The following is a 16,539-nucleotide window of genomic DNA, read 5'->3' on the forward strand; positions in this document are numbered from 1 at the left end:
TGGGAGGCGTGGTGGGAGGCGGTGGGGGGTGGTGGGAGGCGGTGGGAGGCTGTGGGAGGTGGTGGGAGGCTGTGGGAGGCGGTGGGAGGCTGTGGGGGGCGGTGGGAGGAGGTGGGAGGTGGTGGAGGCTGTGGGAGGTGGTGGGAGGAGGTGGGAGGTGGTGGGAGGCTGTGGGAGGTGGTGGGAGGCTGTGGGAGGCGGTGGGAGGCTGTGGGGGCGGTGGGAGGAGGTGGGAGGTGGTGGGAGGCTGTGGAGGTGGTGGGAGGAGGTGGGAGGTGGTGGGAGGCTGTGGGAGGTGGTGGGAGGCTGTGGGAGGCGGGTGGGAGGCTGTGGGGGGCGGTGGGAGGAGGTGGGAGGTGGTGGGAGGCTTGTGGGAGGTGGTGGGAGGAGGTGGGAGGTGGTGGGAGGCTGTGGGAGGTGGTGGGAGGCTGTGGGAGGCGGTGGGAGGCTGTGGGGGCGGTGGAGGAGGTGGGAGGTGGTGGGAGGCTGTGGGAGGTGGTGGGAGGAGGTGGGAGGTGGTGGGAGGCTGTGGAGGTGGTGGGAGGCTGTGGGAGGCGGTGGGAGGCTGTGGGGGCGGTGGAGGAGGTGGAGGTGGTGGGAGGCTGTGGGAGGCTGTGGGAGGTGGTGGGAGGCTGTGGGAGGCGGTGGGAGGCTGTGGGGGGCGGTGGGGGGCGTGGGGGGCTGTGGGGCGGTGGGGGGAGGTGGGAGGCTGTGGGGGGCGGTGGGAGGCTGTGGAGGGTGGTGGGGGGTGGTGGGAGGCTGTGGGAGGCGGTGGGAGGAGGTGGGAGGTGGTGGGAGGCTGTGGGAGGTGGTGGGAGGCTGTGGGAGGCGGTGGGAGGCTGTGGGGGGCGGTGGGGGGCGGTGGGAGGCTGTGGGGGCGGTGGGGGGCGGTGGGGGGAGGTGGGAGGCTGTGGGGGGCGGTGGGAGGCTGTGGAGGGTGTGGGGGGTGGTGGAGGCTTGTGGAGGCGGTGGGAGGAGGTGGGAGGCGGTGGGAGGCTGTGGGAGGTGGTGGGAGGCTGTGGGGGGAGGTGGGGGCGGTGGGAGGCGGTGGGAGGCTGTGGGGGGTGGTGGGGGCGGTGGGAGGAGGTGGGAGGCGGTGGGAGGCTGTGGGAGGCTGTGGGAGGTGGTGGGAGGCTGTGGGGGGAGGTGGGGGGCGGTGGGAGGCGGTGGGAGGCTGTGGAGGGTGGTGGGGGGCGGTGGGAGGCGGTGGGAGGCTGTGGGAGGCGGTGGGGGGCGGTGGGGGGCAGTGGGGGGCGGTGGGAGGCTGGGCGCCCGGCCCTGGGGCTCCAGCCAGTTCCCATCTGAGAGAGGGCAGGACAGAGTGGCCATGCCGGTCAGACCCGACAGGAGAGGAAGCTTGCAGGGGAGACACCCCTTCCTACCTGGGGCCGGCCTGGGGCCTGGCTCCAACCATCCTCACCCCGAACCTGTGGGCACAGGGTGGCATCCAGCTTGGTGCAGACTACGGGGGGAGCGCCAGGGCAGGCGGCTGGCAGGGCTCCCCGCAGCAGGACTGGTATTCACAGACTGTGGCATAGGTGGGGACGGCCACCCCCAACTTCGCATCAGAGGAAAGCTGGGGAGCCGGGGAGGGCTCAGAGCAGGTGGCATCTCCCTTCCTCGGCAGGAGAGACCTGCAGCCCTCTGACCCCGAAACCCCGAGGCGGTGGCTGGGGAGGTGCCCACCCACCTGGGGCCGCTGAGGCCAGACGCCCTGGTTTCGGGCCTCGAGCGCTGGAGAGGCCACCACCACCTGGGGAGGGAGGGAAGGGGGTGTCGGGTCAGGGGCGCCAGCCGCACCCCAGGGCCTGTGATGCCCACTCCCAGCCCTGGCTGCCTGCCCATACCCCAAGTCTCCACCTGCGGGGCGGGGCCGGCGAGGCGGAAAACACGGCTGACAAGGAAACACGCCTGTGTGGGTCACTCAAACGTTTCAAACAGGGGGCCAGTTCCCTGTCCCTCAGACCGTGGGAGGGCCGGACTATAGTTTAAAAAAAAACTATGAACAAATTCCTATGCGCACTGCGGGCCCGGGACGCGTCGGCTGCTAAGCAGGACAGGCAGCGTCACCCGGCGGGCCGGATCCATGTCCTCGGCGGGCCGCCTGTGGCCCGCGGGCCGTCGTTTGAGGACGCCTGCTGTAAGCTGTTCCTAGTACAAGTTGTCAAACCCCCTTGCTTCTTCCGAAGTCCACTGTGCACGCGGAGTCTAATTTGGTAGGTTAATGCCGCTCCCCCTCCCCCACTCCACTCCCCGCCTCGGCCTGTGGGCCCCGCGAAGGCACGTGTTGGCCGTGTGCCCTCACCCGCGGCCGCACACGGTCACACAGGGCACTGGCCTCGGCGGCCTCGGGGCGTGGAGCTGGCCCAAGCGCTACCAGCTCAAAACCGGCGACCCTTGCTTTGGGCCCACAGGACCCACTTCCCGGTGCACCCGCCCGGGGGGTGGGGGGCAGCTGCTCCCCGTGTCCTGTGCGGCGGTGCCTCCGCCCGACCCGCCTGACCCGGGGGGCACCCTGTGGCCAGGCCACCCTGGTCGTCTCCCTGGGCCCTCGGCTCTGAGGCCACGGCTGAGGCGGGAGCTCCTGGGGCCCGGCTCTGCCTCCAGGTCCACGGGTCCCAGGCGTGTGAGCCATTTGGAGACCGGCCCAGCCCTGCGCCCACTCTCCACGCACCACGGCCCTCCACGGACCTGCACTGACCCGTGTCCCCGTGAGCACCGCCGGGTGCTCAGGACACCCTGAGCTACGCCACCGCCCCCCGCCCGCCCCCCGCCAGGGCTGGCCCAGGAGACCCTGTGAGCCACCCTGCCCCCCCCCCGCCCCCATGCTGGCCCAGGAGACCCTGTGAGCCCCCCCGCCCCCACGTGCTGGCCCAGGAGACCCTGTGAGCCCACCCCCCCCCACGTGCTGGCCCAGGAGACCCTGTGAGCCCCCGCCCCCCCGCCCCCGTGCTGGCCCAGGAGACCCTGTGAGCCCCCCCCCCCACGTGCTGGCCCAGGAGACCCTGTGAGCCCCCCCCCCCACGTGCTGGCCCAGGAGACCCTGTGAGCCCCCGCCCCCCCCGCCCCCGTGCTGGCCCAGGAGACCCTGTGAGCTGCGCCGCCCCCCCCCCCCCCGCCCCGTGCTGGCCCAGGAGACCCTGTGAGTCGCCCCCCCCCCCATGCTGGCCCGAGAAGAGGAAGCGCCCCTACCTTGGCCTTGCCCAGGAAATCCACACGCTCCAGGCGCTCCAGGTGCCGCCGCGGGGGCCGGAAGACCTCGCCCCTGGGGACCAGCCGGGGCTGCAGGGGAGCCTGTTTCTGGGGGGCGTGGGCCACGGGACTGAGCGGGCGCCTCGGGAGCCCACAGGCCACGCACCGCCCTGGCCCAGCCCCTCCACTCCCAGCCGCCTCCCTCCGGAGGCGTCTTCATCTCCCACGGCCGGTCCTGAGGCGCCTGCACACGGGTGAGCCCCGAGCTGCAGCTCTGCGCCCCGGAAGCCTGTCTGGGTCGGTTCAGGAGCCCGAGGGGGCCCGGCCGGCTCTCCTCACCCGACCCCTCACCTGCACTTGAGCCAGGGCGATGCTCAGGTCGCCGCGGGCCCCTCCCGGCCCCTTGGCGGCCGCTTCCTCCAGGCTGCGGGTGGCCTCGGCCCAGAGCCCCAGGGCGCACTGCGCAGCCGCCACGTTGAACAGCACCTGGGAGCCGGGTGGGCGGTGGGGCGCAGCCGGGACCCCCCCCCCCCCCGTCCCACCCCAGCTCAGCCCTTCGGGGCCCCAGCCAAGCCCTGGTCCTGCTCCAGGCCCATCCCCCGTCCCACGGCAGGGTCCCCCGGTCCAGCCGCCACACTCCGGGCCTCAGCGCCAGGGCCTGGTTCAGTGGTGGTCACTCCCGGACCCACCACGGAGGTCCAGGGCTCCAGCCCCCCTCCCATTCCTGGGGCGTCCTCCGGCCTGTCTCACCCCCGTTCTGCGCCTGGCAGGGCCCCTCATGGCCCCTTCCTCCCCGAACTGCACCCTACGGGTCTGGGGTGCTGCCTGCTCGGCCCTGTCCCCTCCCCCCCGTGGGAAAGGACTTTTGACGGACACGTGGGATTGGGGTAAGGCCTGCGGCGACACCACGCTCCTAGAGCCGCTGCCACCCTGGGTCCCGCACCAGGGCCTGCTGGGAGCCACCCGCACTGTTCAGAGCCCTGGGCCGGGGACACAGGTGGGCTATGGGTCTTTCCCACGATCCCCAGAGGCTCCAAGGCCCCGTGTTTCTGGGCATGCTGGGGGTACGGGGGCGCCGCCCAATGCCCCTCTCCACCGGGGCCCCAGCCTCCTTGGGGTAGAAGTGACCAGCGGGGCCTGGGGGCACCCTGGCCAGAGGGAGCCTCGGTGCACATAGGCCCCCCGTGACAGTAACAGACAGGGGGGCCCACTGGGTGGCCACCTGCCCTGGCCGCCCTCACGCTCACCTCCCAGGCCTGCAGCTTGAAGCGCAGGCCCAGCTGCGTGTAGTCAATGGCGTCGTTCCCCCTCAGCTGGGCCAGGGCGCACCGGAAGTCGGCCAGGGCCTCCTGGGACCTGCAGGAGCCGGGCCGGGGCTTGAGGTGGGCAGTCCTGCCCGGGCTCCCCCGCCCTGGCTCCAGGGCCACCTGCTGGGGGCCGTGGTGGTCACTCGGGTCCCAACCAAGGGCTCAATGCCCAGATGTGGCTGCGTCTTGAATGTTGGGTGGTGCTCAGTTCTGAATTCTGGGCATCTCACCCCCATGCCTGGGGCCCGCCTGCACCCCAGACCCTCTTTCGAACCCCAGCTGTGCCCCGGGCATGTCCCTCCTGCTTCTCAGCCCCCGCCCCCTCCTCCATGGACTAGAGACTGTGGCTCTGCCCTGCACACCCTGCTCCGTCCAGTCCAGGGGGTGACCCTGGGAGAGGCGGGGGCAGGAGCACAAGGGGCCTTCAGAGGAGGAACCCGGAGCCCTGCGCTCACCTCCCCACCTGGAGGCCGGCCACGCCGCGCTGGAAGAAGCCAACAGCCAGGCAGGCGTCCTTGGTCACAGCCTGGTCAAATGCCTGGGAAGAAAAATGTCCGTGGAATGCCAAGGTCTGTAACCCACCCCCATGTCACAGACCCAGGCCGGGCGCATGACCAGTGACGGGGCCAAGGAATTCCATCGGCCCTGGGACGGCCCCCTGCACCAGCCTGGGGCCCTCGGAGCTCCCGCCTGGCGCACAAGGGCCCTTTGCTGCCACAACCTAACCCCCGCCCCCGCCCCTGAGCTCCCCAGATGCCTTTCGAGGGCTCAGAGCACAGTGATGTCGTGCAGCACCCCCGGCTGTTTGCCAGGAGGACCAGGGAGCCGACCGGAGGCGCGTTGATGAGTCACCTCGGGGTGACTTTCGTCTTTTGGAAATCCTATTTTGGGCGCTCGTACACAATGACACACTTATCTAGTGGCATCAGAAAGAACACACAGCTCTTCCTCACACCGACAACGGCATCTGTTCCCGAGGAGGACAGAGACCCAGGGTCACGGTCTTGCTCTGGCGGGGGCGGGCGGGGCTTGTCGACTGAACCTGACCCGGGTGGGCGGCATGGGGGCCGCGCAGGGCAGTGAAGTCGCTTGTTCGCTGTCCCACCTGGAAGACCCAGGCTCTGCTCCCCAGCGCACCCCTCCCCTGGCCACTCCCCAGAGCAGTTACCAATGGCAGCTGTCTTTTCACTTTCAAAAATATATCGGTTTGTATTGATTTCAGAGAGGAAGGGAGAGGGAGAGAGAGAGACATCAATGAAAAGAGAGAATCATGGAGCGGCCGGCCGCCTCCTGCACGCCCCACACGGGGGATCCAGCCCGCACTCTGGGCCCGTGCTCCTGGTTCATGGGTCGGCGCTCAACCCCTGAGCCGCCGCAGCAGGGCTGTATGGTTTTTTTTTAAATCTCCGTATTACTAATAAGCCTCGCCGACCATTACTTAATTTCATCGACCTCAGATAACACTCCGGCTCCTCCTCGGAGGGAGGGAGCCTTGAACACACAGACCCCTGGACCCCCGCCCCCAACCTGAGCCCCCTCTCTGGTTAAATCGCAGTTTATGCGGATGTGGTGACTGGACGCCTGGCCCCTGCAGTTTGCTGCTGAACCCCCTGCTGTCCAGTGATCGGCTTCCCAAGGGCAACATGTACCCTGAAAGGGTTACGGAGAATTGTGGGTTCGTATGCAAGGGCAGACATGACGGAGGGTCTCCTGTGCACTTTGCCCAGGCCCTCCGCTGGCAGGCACTGACATGGATGTTCTTCGGCATCAGACCCTCTTCTTTCTTTCTTTCTTTTTTTTTAATATATTTTATTGATATTTTACAGAGAGGAAGGGAGAAGGATAGAGAGCCAGAAACATCGATGAGAGAGAAACATCGATCAGCTGCCTCCTGCTCACCCCCCACCGGGGATGTGCCCGCAACCAAGGTACATGCCCTTGACTGGAATCAAACCCGGGACCCTTCAGTCCACAGGCCGACGCTCTATCCACTGAGCCAAACCAGTTTCCGCTCCCTCTTTCTTTCATAATATGTATATATTTTATTGATTTCAGAGAGGAAGGGGGAGGAAGAGAGAGAGAAACACCAGTGATGAGAGAGAATCATGGATCAGCTGCCTCCTGCACGCCCCCTACTGGGGATGGAGTCCTCAACCCGGGCCTGTGGCCTGACCGGGAATGGAACCCGGACTTCCTGGTTCTTAGGTCAATGCTCAACCACGGAGCCACGCCGGCTGTGCACACACACTCCTTTCATTTTCACCGACAGACATCGCTGGATGCACGTTAAAGCCTTTAAAGGGCAGAGAGTTGCTCTGGGCTGCCCCCTGGGTAAAGCCAGGTGTGTGTGCCGTTGTGCACCCCTGAGTTCTTGGTTGTTTTGGGGAGCAGGTTGGGAGGGAGGTGGGCACTCACATCTGGGGTTTGGGCAAAGAACTATGTCCTCACCACAGGCATCTGCTGAAACCCCAAACTTTACATCTTGGGGGACAGGTATGTCCTGTCTCAGCCGGATCCAGCCTCCAGCTTGTTTCCAGGTATGTGAGCACCTCGCTGGGGAGCACCGGAGCCTGTGTTGGCCCTGACTCAACTCCGGGAGAGGGTCCCCCGCCCACCCGGCTCCCACCTGCCTCAGGTGTTCATTGGGGCAGAACACTGACCGGATGTCTCCAGGTGACCCCGGGAGGGAGGAAGGAGGGGGCCCTGCACCTGGGTCTTATCACATGGCGGTGGACCCAGAGCGGTACGTAAGGCCCCGGTGTCGGGGAGCAGCCTCCCGCAGAGGTGGAGTCTCCGCCACCAACCCTGGGCGCCCTGGCTCACCCGCAGCGCGGCCTCCGGGTCCCCGGCCAGCAGGTGCACGCAGCCCACGTTGAAGCACATCTTGGCGGGCGGCTCCGGAAAGCCCGAGAAGAGGCGCAGCGCGCAGCCCCAGTCCCCGCGCTCCACGGCCTGCACACCCCGCTGCCAGTCGCGCACCTGGTCCCCGAGCGAGGGCATGGCGGCGTCCGCACCTGTCTGTCTCGCCGCCGCGGAAGTCCCTGCTTCCGGGCAGGAGCGCGGCAGGTGGCGGGTGGGGTCCAGGGAAGGGTCCAGTGAGATGACCGCGGAGCAGGGACGTCTGGGTCCGGAGATGGGCTCGGGCTGTGGGGCCCCTCCGAGGCCGCTGGGAGGTCAGGGGAGGCGGACGGACTGCTGGGCACGTGTCCGGGGGTCCGTGAGAGCCAGGTGCGCCACGCCTCCTGCTGTCCTAGGCGCCCCCTGGGGCAGGGCGGCCCCGCCCCTTCCCGCATGGCCACGCCCCCGGTATGGCCACGCCCTCCAGCAGGACCCGGCCCCGCCCACTATGGCCCCGCCCCGCCCAGTGGCCGGCCCCTCTGGGATATGGCCCGGCCCTTTCCCTGGCAGCCCCGCCCCGCCCCCGCCTGACCGCGCCCCGACCTGGCCCCGCCCCTCCCGGCCTGGCCCCGCCCCCTCAGGACTTCCGCCAAGAAGCTCCAAGCGCTCGCGCCGCCACTTCAGCGGGGATCCTGGGACCCGCCCGGCTGCGTGGCCTGGGTGCTCTGGGGAAAGCCGTCCGGGTCCTTTGCTACCGCTGCTGCCGTGGCTGAGCCAAGGTTCCGGGCGGCCCCCGCGGGTTCAGGTGAGCGCCCCCCGGGGTGCGCGCAGAGGCGGGCGGGGTCGGCTGAGGCGCAGGAGGCCGGGCTGGGCCGAGGGGCAGCGGGTGGGCAGGGGCTCAGCCCAGCACCCTCAGGGGCCGAACTGTTGCCGCCACCCCGCCCGCCCGGGCCGAGTCTGACGGGCGCGAAGTCCAAGTCCTCGCGCTCTGGAGCCGAGCTGCGCCTGGAGCGCGTCCTGGCCTCGGGCCACAGGCGGCCCACGGGCTCCACGCAGCGGCCGGCGCTGCGGAGGGCACACTGGGGGGGACCCAGAGGCGGGGCACCACTGGGCGGGGGACCTTGAGGCCCTGCCCCCCCCCCCGGAAAGCAGGGTGCAGGCGCTCCAGCCACACTTCTGGGGACTGCCTCTCAGGAGCCCCACGGCACCCGTCCCCTCCGCTTCCCCAGGGTCCCCCATCTTCCCCCCCAGAGGTGGGGTCTTGGCGAGCAGGCCGAACCCAGCCTCATCCGGCCTCGGGCTGGGGTGTCCCCCGATGGGCCCTATGGACCTTGAAAACGAAAGTTCCTCCACCAGCAGAGACGGGCTTATTTGGGAACCGAAACAAGTGCAGTTCGGGACCCGCAAGCCACGTATAGCCGAGCAAGCCTGGCAGAACGGGGGGAGGCGGAAGTGGGAGCGGCGGGGCAGAACGAACGTCCACGGGGGGGGGAGCGCGGGGCGGGGGGCGGCGTCCCGTGGGCTGAGCTGCTCGCGTGGGTCGGTCCTGCGGCGGCGTCTGTCGGGAGTCGAGGCTGCGCACAGCGCCCCCTGCCGCCCGGACGCCACTTGGAAGGTGGCTCCCCGTTTGCGGCTTCCCGGTCAAGGGGGTTCCCCAGGAACAGGCCCCGCACGGAGGGAGAGGCCTGGATTTCATTTATTATTGTTCTCTTTTCATCCTCACCCGAGGATGTCTCCCCACTGATTCTTAGAGAGCGTGGAAGGGAGAGAAACACAGCGATGGGTTGCCTCCTGCACCGACCCGACCAGGGCCCCGGGCGGGGAGGAGCCTGCAGCCGGGGTCCGAGCTCTTGACCGGAAGAGAACCCGGGACCCTTCGGTCCGCAGTCGGACGCTCTGTCCATGGAACTAACCCGTCCAGGGCGAGATGCGTTGAGTGTAAGGAATTCGCTCACGCAGGTTGTGGGGACCAGCAAGTCCAGCACCCGCGGGCGGGCTCACAGGCTGGGGAGCGCAGGCCGGCTGGAGGCCAGGCTCCCTCTTCCCGGGGACCCTCCGTTTTTCTCGTAGGGCCTTCCACTGTGGACCTTAGAGGCGGAGCAGCCAGGCGCTGAGCCAGCAGAAGGGCTCGCTCGGGAAGAGCAGAGACTTGCAGTTCAGGACAAGCTCCCTGTGGCAGACCCGCAGGCGGGCAAGACGACTCGGGAGGGGACTCCCTTTGTGGAGGCTGGGAGGCGGTGGCCACGTCCGTGGGGAAGGGACAGCTCAGGAAGGGGGTGTCTCAGTGGCCGGGGTCCTGCTGGTGGCCTCTCCGGGTCTGTAACTGACATGTGGGTTGAGCGCCCCCTGCCGGCCTCCCCATCCGTCTTCAATGCGCCCAGCAGCCCGGACGCGGCTGTAAACGGACCCCGTGGAAACCTGGGCCCTGGCCAGCTCCCTGTGGGGGCCCCTGGCAGGCCCAAGTCATCCTCCCTTCGAGGTCAGAGGGCCCCAGAGATTGGTTTCAGAGAGGAAGGGAGAGAGAGAGAGAGAAACATCATTGACGAGAGCATCATGGATCGGCTGCCCTGCACGCCCCCCACTGGGGACCGAGCCCGCAACCCGGGCCTGTGCCCTTGGCTGGAATCGAACCCAGGACCCTTCAGTCCGCAGGCCGACGTTCTATCCACTGAGCCGCACCGGCTTGGGCTGGATTTGGAGGTTTTTAAAGAGGTGATTTAGGTAAAATGACCTTCTATGTAACTGGTGACCTCATGAGAGGAGGAGGTGAGGACACAGACACGCACGGAGGGAGGACCGTGAGAACACGGGAGAGGACAGCCTGTCCACAGACCTGCCACCGCCTCCTCTGCACGCAGGACGCAGTGCTTGCCGGCCCAGGTCAGGGGGCGTGGCTGGGAGGGCACCCTGGCCCGGCCCCTCTTGCAGGAAGCACGGCCACGTGTTGCCTTATGCTGCGGCCGGCTGCCCGAACTCTGTTTCCCGGTCAATGTGTTTGCACTGGGAGGGCTGGCCAGCACTGGCCGCTCCACGTGGCCAGAGCGGAAGTCTGGGGCCGACGGTGCAGGACGGAGGAGTCCGGTGGTCCCCACGCGCTCAGCTGCGAGCAGGGTTTGCACGGCCGTGCTGTGCTCGTGTCTCCTCACGGCGAGTCAGCGGGGGACGCGAGCTGTTTTAGGAGGTTGCGGGGTGTCGGGGCACAGCAGTGAGCTCTTACCTCTGAGCTGGTCAGTCAGACAGGAAACCCGGGAAATAGCCATACTGTGTGTTCCTTAGAAATATGGACGTGCCCGGCCGGGTGGCTCAGTGGTTGAGCAATGACCTATGAACCAGAAGGTCAGGTTTCGATTCCCGGTCAGGGCACATGCCTGGGTGGCGGGCTCGATCCCCAGTAGGGGGTGTGCAGGAGGCAGCTGATCCCTGATTCTCTTTCATCATGGTTGTTTCTCTCTCCCTCTCCCTTCCTCTCTAATATCAATCCTATCTAATAAAAGAGTAATATGCAAATTAACCATCACTCTGCTACACCCACCAGTCACGCCCACCAGCCATGCCCACCAGCCAATCAGGAGTGAATATGCAAATAAACCCAACCAAGATGGCTACAGCCACAGAGAGCAGGAGGGAGGCTTGGGTTTCCCTGGCGATGGAGGAAGCCAAGCTTTCCGCCTGCCCTTGCCGGCCTAGGCCTCCACTCAAGGCTACAAAGTTTCAGTGATAGAAGATACATAAAACCCAAACAGAAATGGCGGCAGCCACGGAGCTGGAAAGAGCAGGAGGCTAGGGTTGCCCCCGGCGATGGAGGAAGCCAAGCTTTCCGCACACCCTGGCCGGCCCAGGCTTCCACTTAAGGCTACAAAGTTTCAATTATAGAAGATACATAAATCCCAAAAAAAATGGCTGCTGCCACGGAGCAAGCAGAAGGCTTGGCTCCACTCCAGGCTACAAAGTTTCAATTGTAGAAGATAAATAAACCCCAGATACCAGGGCCTCTGCTTGGGTCACGGGGGGGGCGTGGCCGGCCAGCAAACCACCACAGGCCCCTCGCCCAGGCTGCCCCACGCCCCAAGGGAACCCCCACCCTGATCCGGGACACTCTTCAGGGCAAACCAGCTGGCCCCCACCCATGCACCAGGCCTCTATCCTATCTAATAAAAGAGTAATATGCAGATTGACCATCACTCCAACACACAAGATGGTTGCCCCCATATGGTCAAAGATCCTGCCCCCATGTGGACACAAGATGGCCACCACAAGATGGCCAGCAGGGGAGGACAGTTGGGAGCGACCAGGCCTGCAAGGGAGGGCAGTTGGGGGCGATCAAGTCTGCAGGGGAGGGCAGTTAGGGGTGACCAAGCCGGCAGAGGAGGGAAGTTGGGGGCGACCAGGCCTGCAGGGGAGGGCAGTTAGGGGTGACCAGGCCTGCAGGGGAGGCCAGTTAGGGGCAATCAGGCTGGCAGGGGATCAGTTAGGCATCAATCAGGCTGTCAGGGGAGTGGTTAGGGGGTGATCAGGCTGGCAGGCAGAAGTGGTTAGGGGCAATCAGGAAGTCAGGCAGGCGAGCAGTTGGGAGCCAGCAGTTCCGGATTGTGAGAGGGATGGGCAGTTGGACATCCCTTGAGGGGTCCCAGATTGGAGAGGGTGCAGGCTGGGCTGAGGGACACCTCCCCCCCTGTGCATGAATTTTGTGCACCGGGCCTCTAGTAAAAATATATTAAAAAAAGAAAGAAACATGGATGTGAAGATTCACAGACGGCCGAGGAGCCCCTGGGAGCGGCCTCCAGGTGGGGCTGTCTCAGCGCCCGGGCAGCTGGCCTGGACCAGCAGGCGGCCGTGTGGTCCTGGGGTCCCCACAGAGCCGCCTGAGCGGGAGTCGCCAAGGCCCCGAGAAATCAGGTTCAAGGAGGAAAAGCGGGGTACTCCCTGCCAATGTGGGAGCCCGTCCAGCGTCAAGTGCGCGTCCGCAGGAACCCGGTGGCCACCTGCACCGGTTCCAGCCTGGCGAGCCGCACGGCGGGGGGCTTGTGGGTTCTCACTGCAGGTCCCCCTGGGGGGTCCCCCAGCCTCTGAGATAGGGAGGTGGCCCTGCGTCGGGATCCCTCCACACCCCCCCACCAGGTGGAACCCAGGCCTGATTGTCTCTCTTCTCTAGTCCCACCTTCCTCAGGCTGCCTGCTGCCTCCCTGTCCCGGCCCCACTGCCCTGAGGATGGACCCTGGACACCTCGCTGGTGCAGACCCCGCTGGTGACCCCGCTGGTGCAGACTCCACTGGTGACCCCACTGGTGGAGACCCCAATGGTGCAGACCCCACTGGTGGAGACCCCACTGGTGACCCCGCTGGTGGAGACCCCGCTGGTGGAGACCCCGCTGGTGGTGACCCCGCTGGTGGTGGCCCCGCTCGTGGTGAGTGCTGTTCTGTGGGGGAGTCTGTGTCCCCTCGGTCCTGAGTCCAGCTGGGCTGCGTTTGGCTGAGCTGGGGGTGCGGGGTGCGTGCCTGGGGCGTGTGTGTGTGGTGTGTGCAAGGTGTGTGCTTGTGGTGCACGTGCATGATCCGCATGTGGGCCGTGTGGGATGCACGTGCGTGCGCAGAGTGGGGGGTTCTGTGCCGGGGTTCGCATGGGGTACGCGAGCTGGCCCCGCCCCGTCTGTGCTGAGCACAGTTTGCTGTGAGGCTCCCCTTTGCGGATGAAGCAGGACAACGGGACGCAGATGGGGTGGACCCGGGGGCAGCCCAGGGAACCCTGACTCGGCCGCTGGCCCCGCAGCTCCTGGACGCGGCTGCAGAGCATGCGCTCCGGGCGCCGGGCATGCGGTGGGCCTGCGGAGAGGGGAACGCCGGCGGCCTCTCAGAAACAGCCCCGGGAGGGAATGGGGGCGGGAGACTCACGGAGCTCACACCTCGGCCCTTTCTCCGGTGGACGGCCGGGCTGGGCCCCTCGGCGCCACTGGGGAGGGTCGGATGGCCAGTCCTGGGCTGATAGCCACTGCGGAGAACACAGGTGTCCGGTGCCCCCGGGGTGTCAGGCCGCCGGCAGACACGGCCTGTGGTCTGGGCAGCCTGGCTCAGCGTCGGGACTGGGTCCCGCTGGGCCGATGGCGCGCCAGGCAGTGGTAGGAGCCTGAGCCGAGAGCAGCCTCCTGCCCGTGGGGTGCGCCTGCCCCGGCTGCTCTGTGGGGCACGGCGGGGCTGGGGTGGCTCCGTGGAGGCCGCCCGCTGCCGGAGGCCGGGTGTCTGCCAACCAGCTCTCGGTCCAGCCCCCCCGGGACCCCCTGCCCCCGCTCCACCCATTTCGTGTGTCCCCTTTCTCAGCCCGGCTTTGCGATGAAGTAACCAGTCTTTATAGATGGTAACTTGGCAGCTGGATTTTTCTAGAATGTGTGTCTCGCAGGGAAGTGGGTCTGCCCTGCCCCATCCCCGTGGGGTCTGAGACCCTGCAGGCAGCCCCCCAGCTGTCGAGCTCTGGGGGCGCTGGAGGATGGCGGGCAGGTCCCTCGGCCCGGCCCTGCTGCCTGCCCCTCCTGTGTGTGGGGGGGGTACTGTTGGGCGTGGCCCGAGAGGTCCCCACACACCAGGCACAGCCAGTGAGTCTTCAGCTTGATTTTCTCTTCACTGTCCTCCCATACAGCTGCCCACCCCTCCCCGCCCACATGCGTCTGGGGCAGGATGGGGGTCGGGCACAGGCCAGAGGCCATCTGTCCCAGCCCAGCCCTGCCGCCACAGGGCCAGGACATGAGCTGTGAGCCCGGGCCTGGCCTGGGGTGTGGGTGTGGCTGTGTCCCCCCCAGTGGACAGCAGGCCCCTCGGGGTCAGGCCCCCACCCCCGGCCTCCGGTGCACGCCCTGCTCCTCCCTGCGGAGTGACCCTGCGCTCGCTTAGCGATTCCTTCAGGGCATCGCTCCGGCCTGCCTCTGTGCCGTCCAGAAAGCCCGCGACGGTTTGAGACCTGTGTCAGCCGGGGACCCCCGCCACCCCCCACTCCCACACCTGCCCGTACCACACCATAGCTCTGCCACGCCTGACCAAGTCCATGCCTGCTCACACCACACCGTAGCTCTGCCACGCCTGACCAAGTCCATGCCTGCTCACACCCACCCGCACCTGCCCCGGTCCCCTCCGGCTCCACCTTGGGCTTCCCTGGTCTCCCCACAACCACAGCAGCTGGTGGCTGTGTGTGTGTGTGTGTGAGTGTGTGTGTGTGTGAGTGTGTGTGTGTGAGTGTGTGTGTGAGTGTGTGTGTGTGTGTGTGAGTGTGTGTGTGAGTGTATGTGTGTGTGAGTGTATGTGTGTGTGAGTGTGTGTGTGAGTGTGTGTGTGAGTGGTGTGTGTGTGTGAGTGTGTGTGTGTGAGTGTGTGTGAGTGTGTGTGTGTGTGTGTGTTTGAGTGTGTGTGTGAGTGTATGTGTTTGAGTGTGTGTGTGTGTGTGTGTTTGAGTGTGTGTGTGAGTGTGTGAGTGTATGTGTTTGAGTGTGTGTGTGAGTGTGTGTGAGTGTGTGTGTGTGTGTGTGTGAGTGTGTGTGTGTGGTGTGTGTGTGTGGTGTGTGTGTGTGTGTGTGTGTGTGAGTGTATGTGTGTGTGTGAGTGTGTGAGTGTGTGTGTGTGTGAGTGCCTGGCCCTGGTACCTCCATCAGCCAATGTGGTCACCACCTCGGAGCTGTCAGCGTCCTGGTGGACAGAGAGTAACCGCCACCCCCCACGTGCAGTGTCGGTGTTGGGGCTGGGCCAGGGACCTGCAGGGACAGCACTGGGGTGACGTGTGTGTGGTGTGTGTGATTGTCCATGAACCCCCACACATGCACGCACACCCACACACATACATGCACACACGTGTGCACACACACGTGTACACATACATGCACACCCACACATATACATGCACCCTCATATACACACATGCATACACATGCACACTTGCATGCGCACTCACATACATGCACACACATACTCATACACACATGCACACTCACACGTATACATGCACACCCACACATACATGCACCCTCATATACACACATGCTCATACACATGCATACGCACATGCACACTCACACATGCACATCCACATACATGTACACACATGCGCACACTCACATGCACATACATGTGTACATACTCATACACACATGCACGCATACTCACACACACGCTGCTGTTTGACTGGAACAGCGTGCCTCTGCGGTTAACGTGGGAGGACGACAGCGCTACGTCGCTGATTGTAGACCAAGTCCTGCTGGATTGGGCTTGTTCCTGTCCGGTTCCGGTTTTGCGCGGACTTGTCCGTGAGCACCCCCCCCCCCCCCGCCCCCCGGCCCCGGGGCTGTGGGAGCTTTGCTGCCGCTGCCGCTGCCGCTTCTGCTGCTGTGCGGCCCCTTCCCGGGAAGCAGCGCGTTGTGCGCTGGCCTGGGTGGGCCCGTGTCCGGCCCGCGGAGTCACCCCATCGCGCGTCCTCGGGCCCTGTGGCTTCTGCGAATTCGGCACTTGTCAGCGAGGAATGGTGCTTTGGCTTTCATTTTTAAACACGTTTTGGGGGAGCAGTTCCAGAGCCCCAGCAAAAGGCACAAGTACGGAGATTTCCCACGGACCCCTCTCCCCGCCTAGACGGCCCCCCATCCTCAGCACCCTCCAGGGGTATGTTTGTTACAATCCGGGAACCTGTTGTCGCCTGAGACATGGTGAGGGCTCAGTGTTTATCACCGAAAAGGGTTCATTCGGGAGGAAGGGCAGTGCGGTGGGCACAGACTCGGGGAGCCAGGCCGTCGAGGGGTGTTCTAGGAGGGAGGGGGTTGGAGCCAGGAGCTTGGTCATGGACAGGCCTCCTGCGGCGCCCCCCCCACCGCCGCCCTGCTCCTCCCACAGACCCCCCCCCCCCCCGCGTGGTCATCATGGCGGACACGTCCTCGGCGCCCGAGCCCACCGCTGCCGGCAGGGTCACTGGGTGCGGTGTGTCCTGTGGGTTTGGTTCAACATGTGATGTCCTGTGTCCACTTCTCAGTGTCACGTGTGAGGTCCTGTGTCCACATCTCAGTGTCACGTGTGATGTCCTGTGTCCACTTCTCAGTGTCACGTGTGATGTCCTGTGTCCACTTCCCAGTGTCACATGTGAGGTCCTGTGTCCACTTCCCAGTGTCACGTGTGAGGTCCTGTGTCCACTTCCCAGTGTCACATGTGAGGTCCTGTGTCCACTTCCCAGTGTCACGTGTGAG

At 66.0% G+C, this 16,539-nt stretch overlaps 2 protein-coding genes across 7 annotated transcripts in view; one reads left to right on the forward strand and one right to left on the reverse strand.

The window, feature by feature from the left end:
* NOXA1 (NADPH oxidase activator 1) overlaps nucleotides 1-7,580 on the reverse strand; it is a 10,171-nt gene extending 2,591 nt beyond the window's left edge. The window contains 8 exon segments of the mRNA XM_080669016.1: nucleotides 1,383-1,408; nucleotides 1,410-1,427; nucleotides 1,691-1,753; nucleotides 3,193-3,300; nucleotides 3,544-3,678; nucleotides 4,440-4,548; nucleotides 4,955-5,037; nucleotides 7,323-7,580. Coding sequence (XP_080525142.1) covers nucleotides 1,383-1,408; nucleotides 1,410-1,427; nucleotides 1,691-1,753; nucleotides 3,193-3,300; nucleotides 3,544-3,678; nucleotides 4,440-4,548; nucleotides 4,955-5,037; nucleotides 7,323-7,499 — 719 coding nt within the window. The 5' untranslated portion in view covers nucleotides 7,500-7,580.
* Nucleotides 7,581-9,907: 2,327 nt separating this feature from the next.
* Nucleotides 9,908-16,539, forward strand: part of EXD3 (exonuclease 3'-5' domain containing 3) — a 56,678-nt gene continuing 50,046 nt past the window's right edge. For all 6 annotated transcript variants that reach the window (XR_013960622.1, XR_013960623.1, XR_013960624.1 and 3 more), the window contains exons 1-2: nucleotides 9,908-10,217; nucleotides 12,490-12,741. Coding sequence is in view for 2 of the 6 variants with exons in the window: in XM_080668677.1 (XP_080524803.1) it covers nucleotides 10,064-10,217; nucleotides 12,490-12,741 (406 nt within the window). In the remaining 4 variants the exon portion in view is untranslated. The remainder of the gene's footprint in view (nucleotides 10,218-12,489; nucleotides 12,742-16,539) is intronic.

Source organism: Plecotus auritus (genome assembly GCF_963455305.1).
Source record: "Plecotus auritus genome assembly, chromosome: 5".
In the NCBI taxonomy this organism is placed as follows: Eukaryota; Metazoa; Chordata; class Mammalia; order Chiroptera; family Vespertilionidae; genus Plecotus; species Plecotus auritus.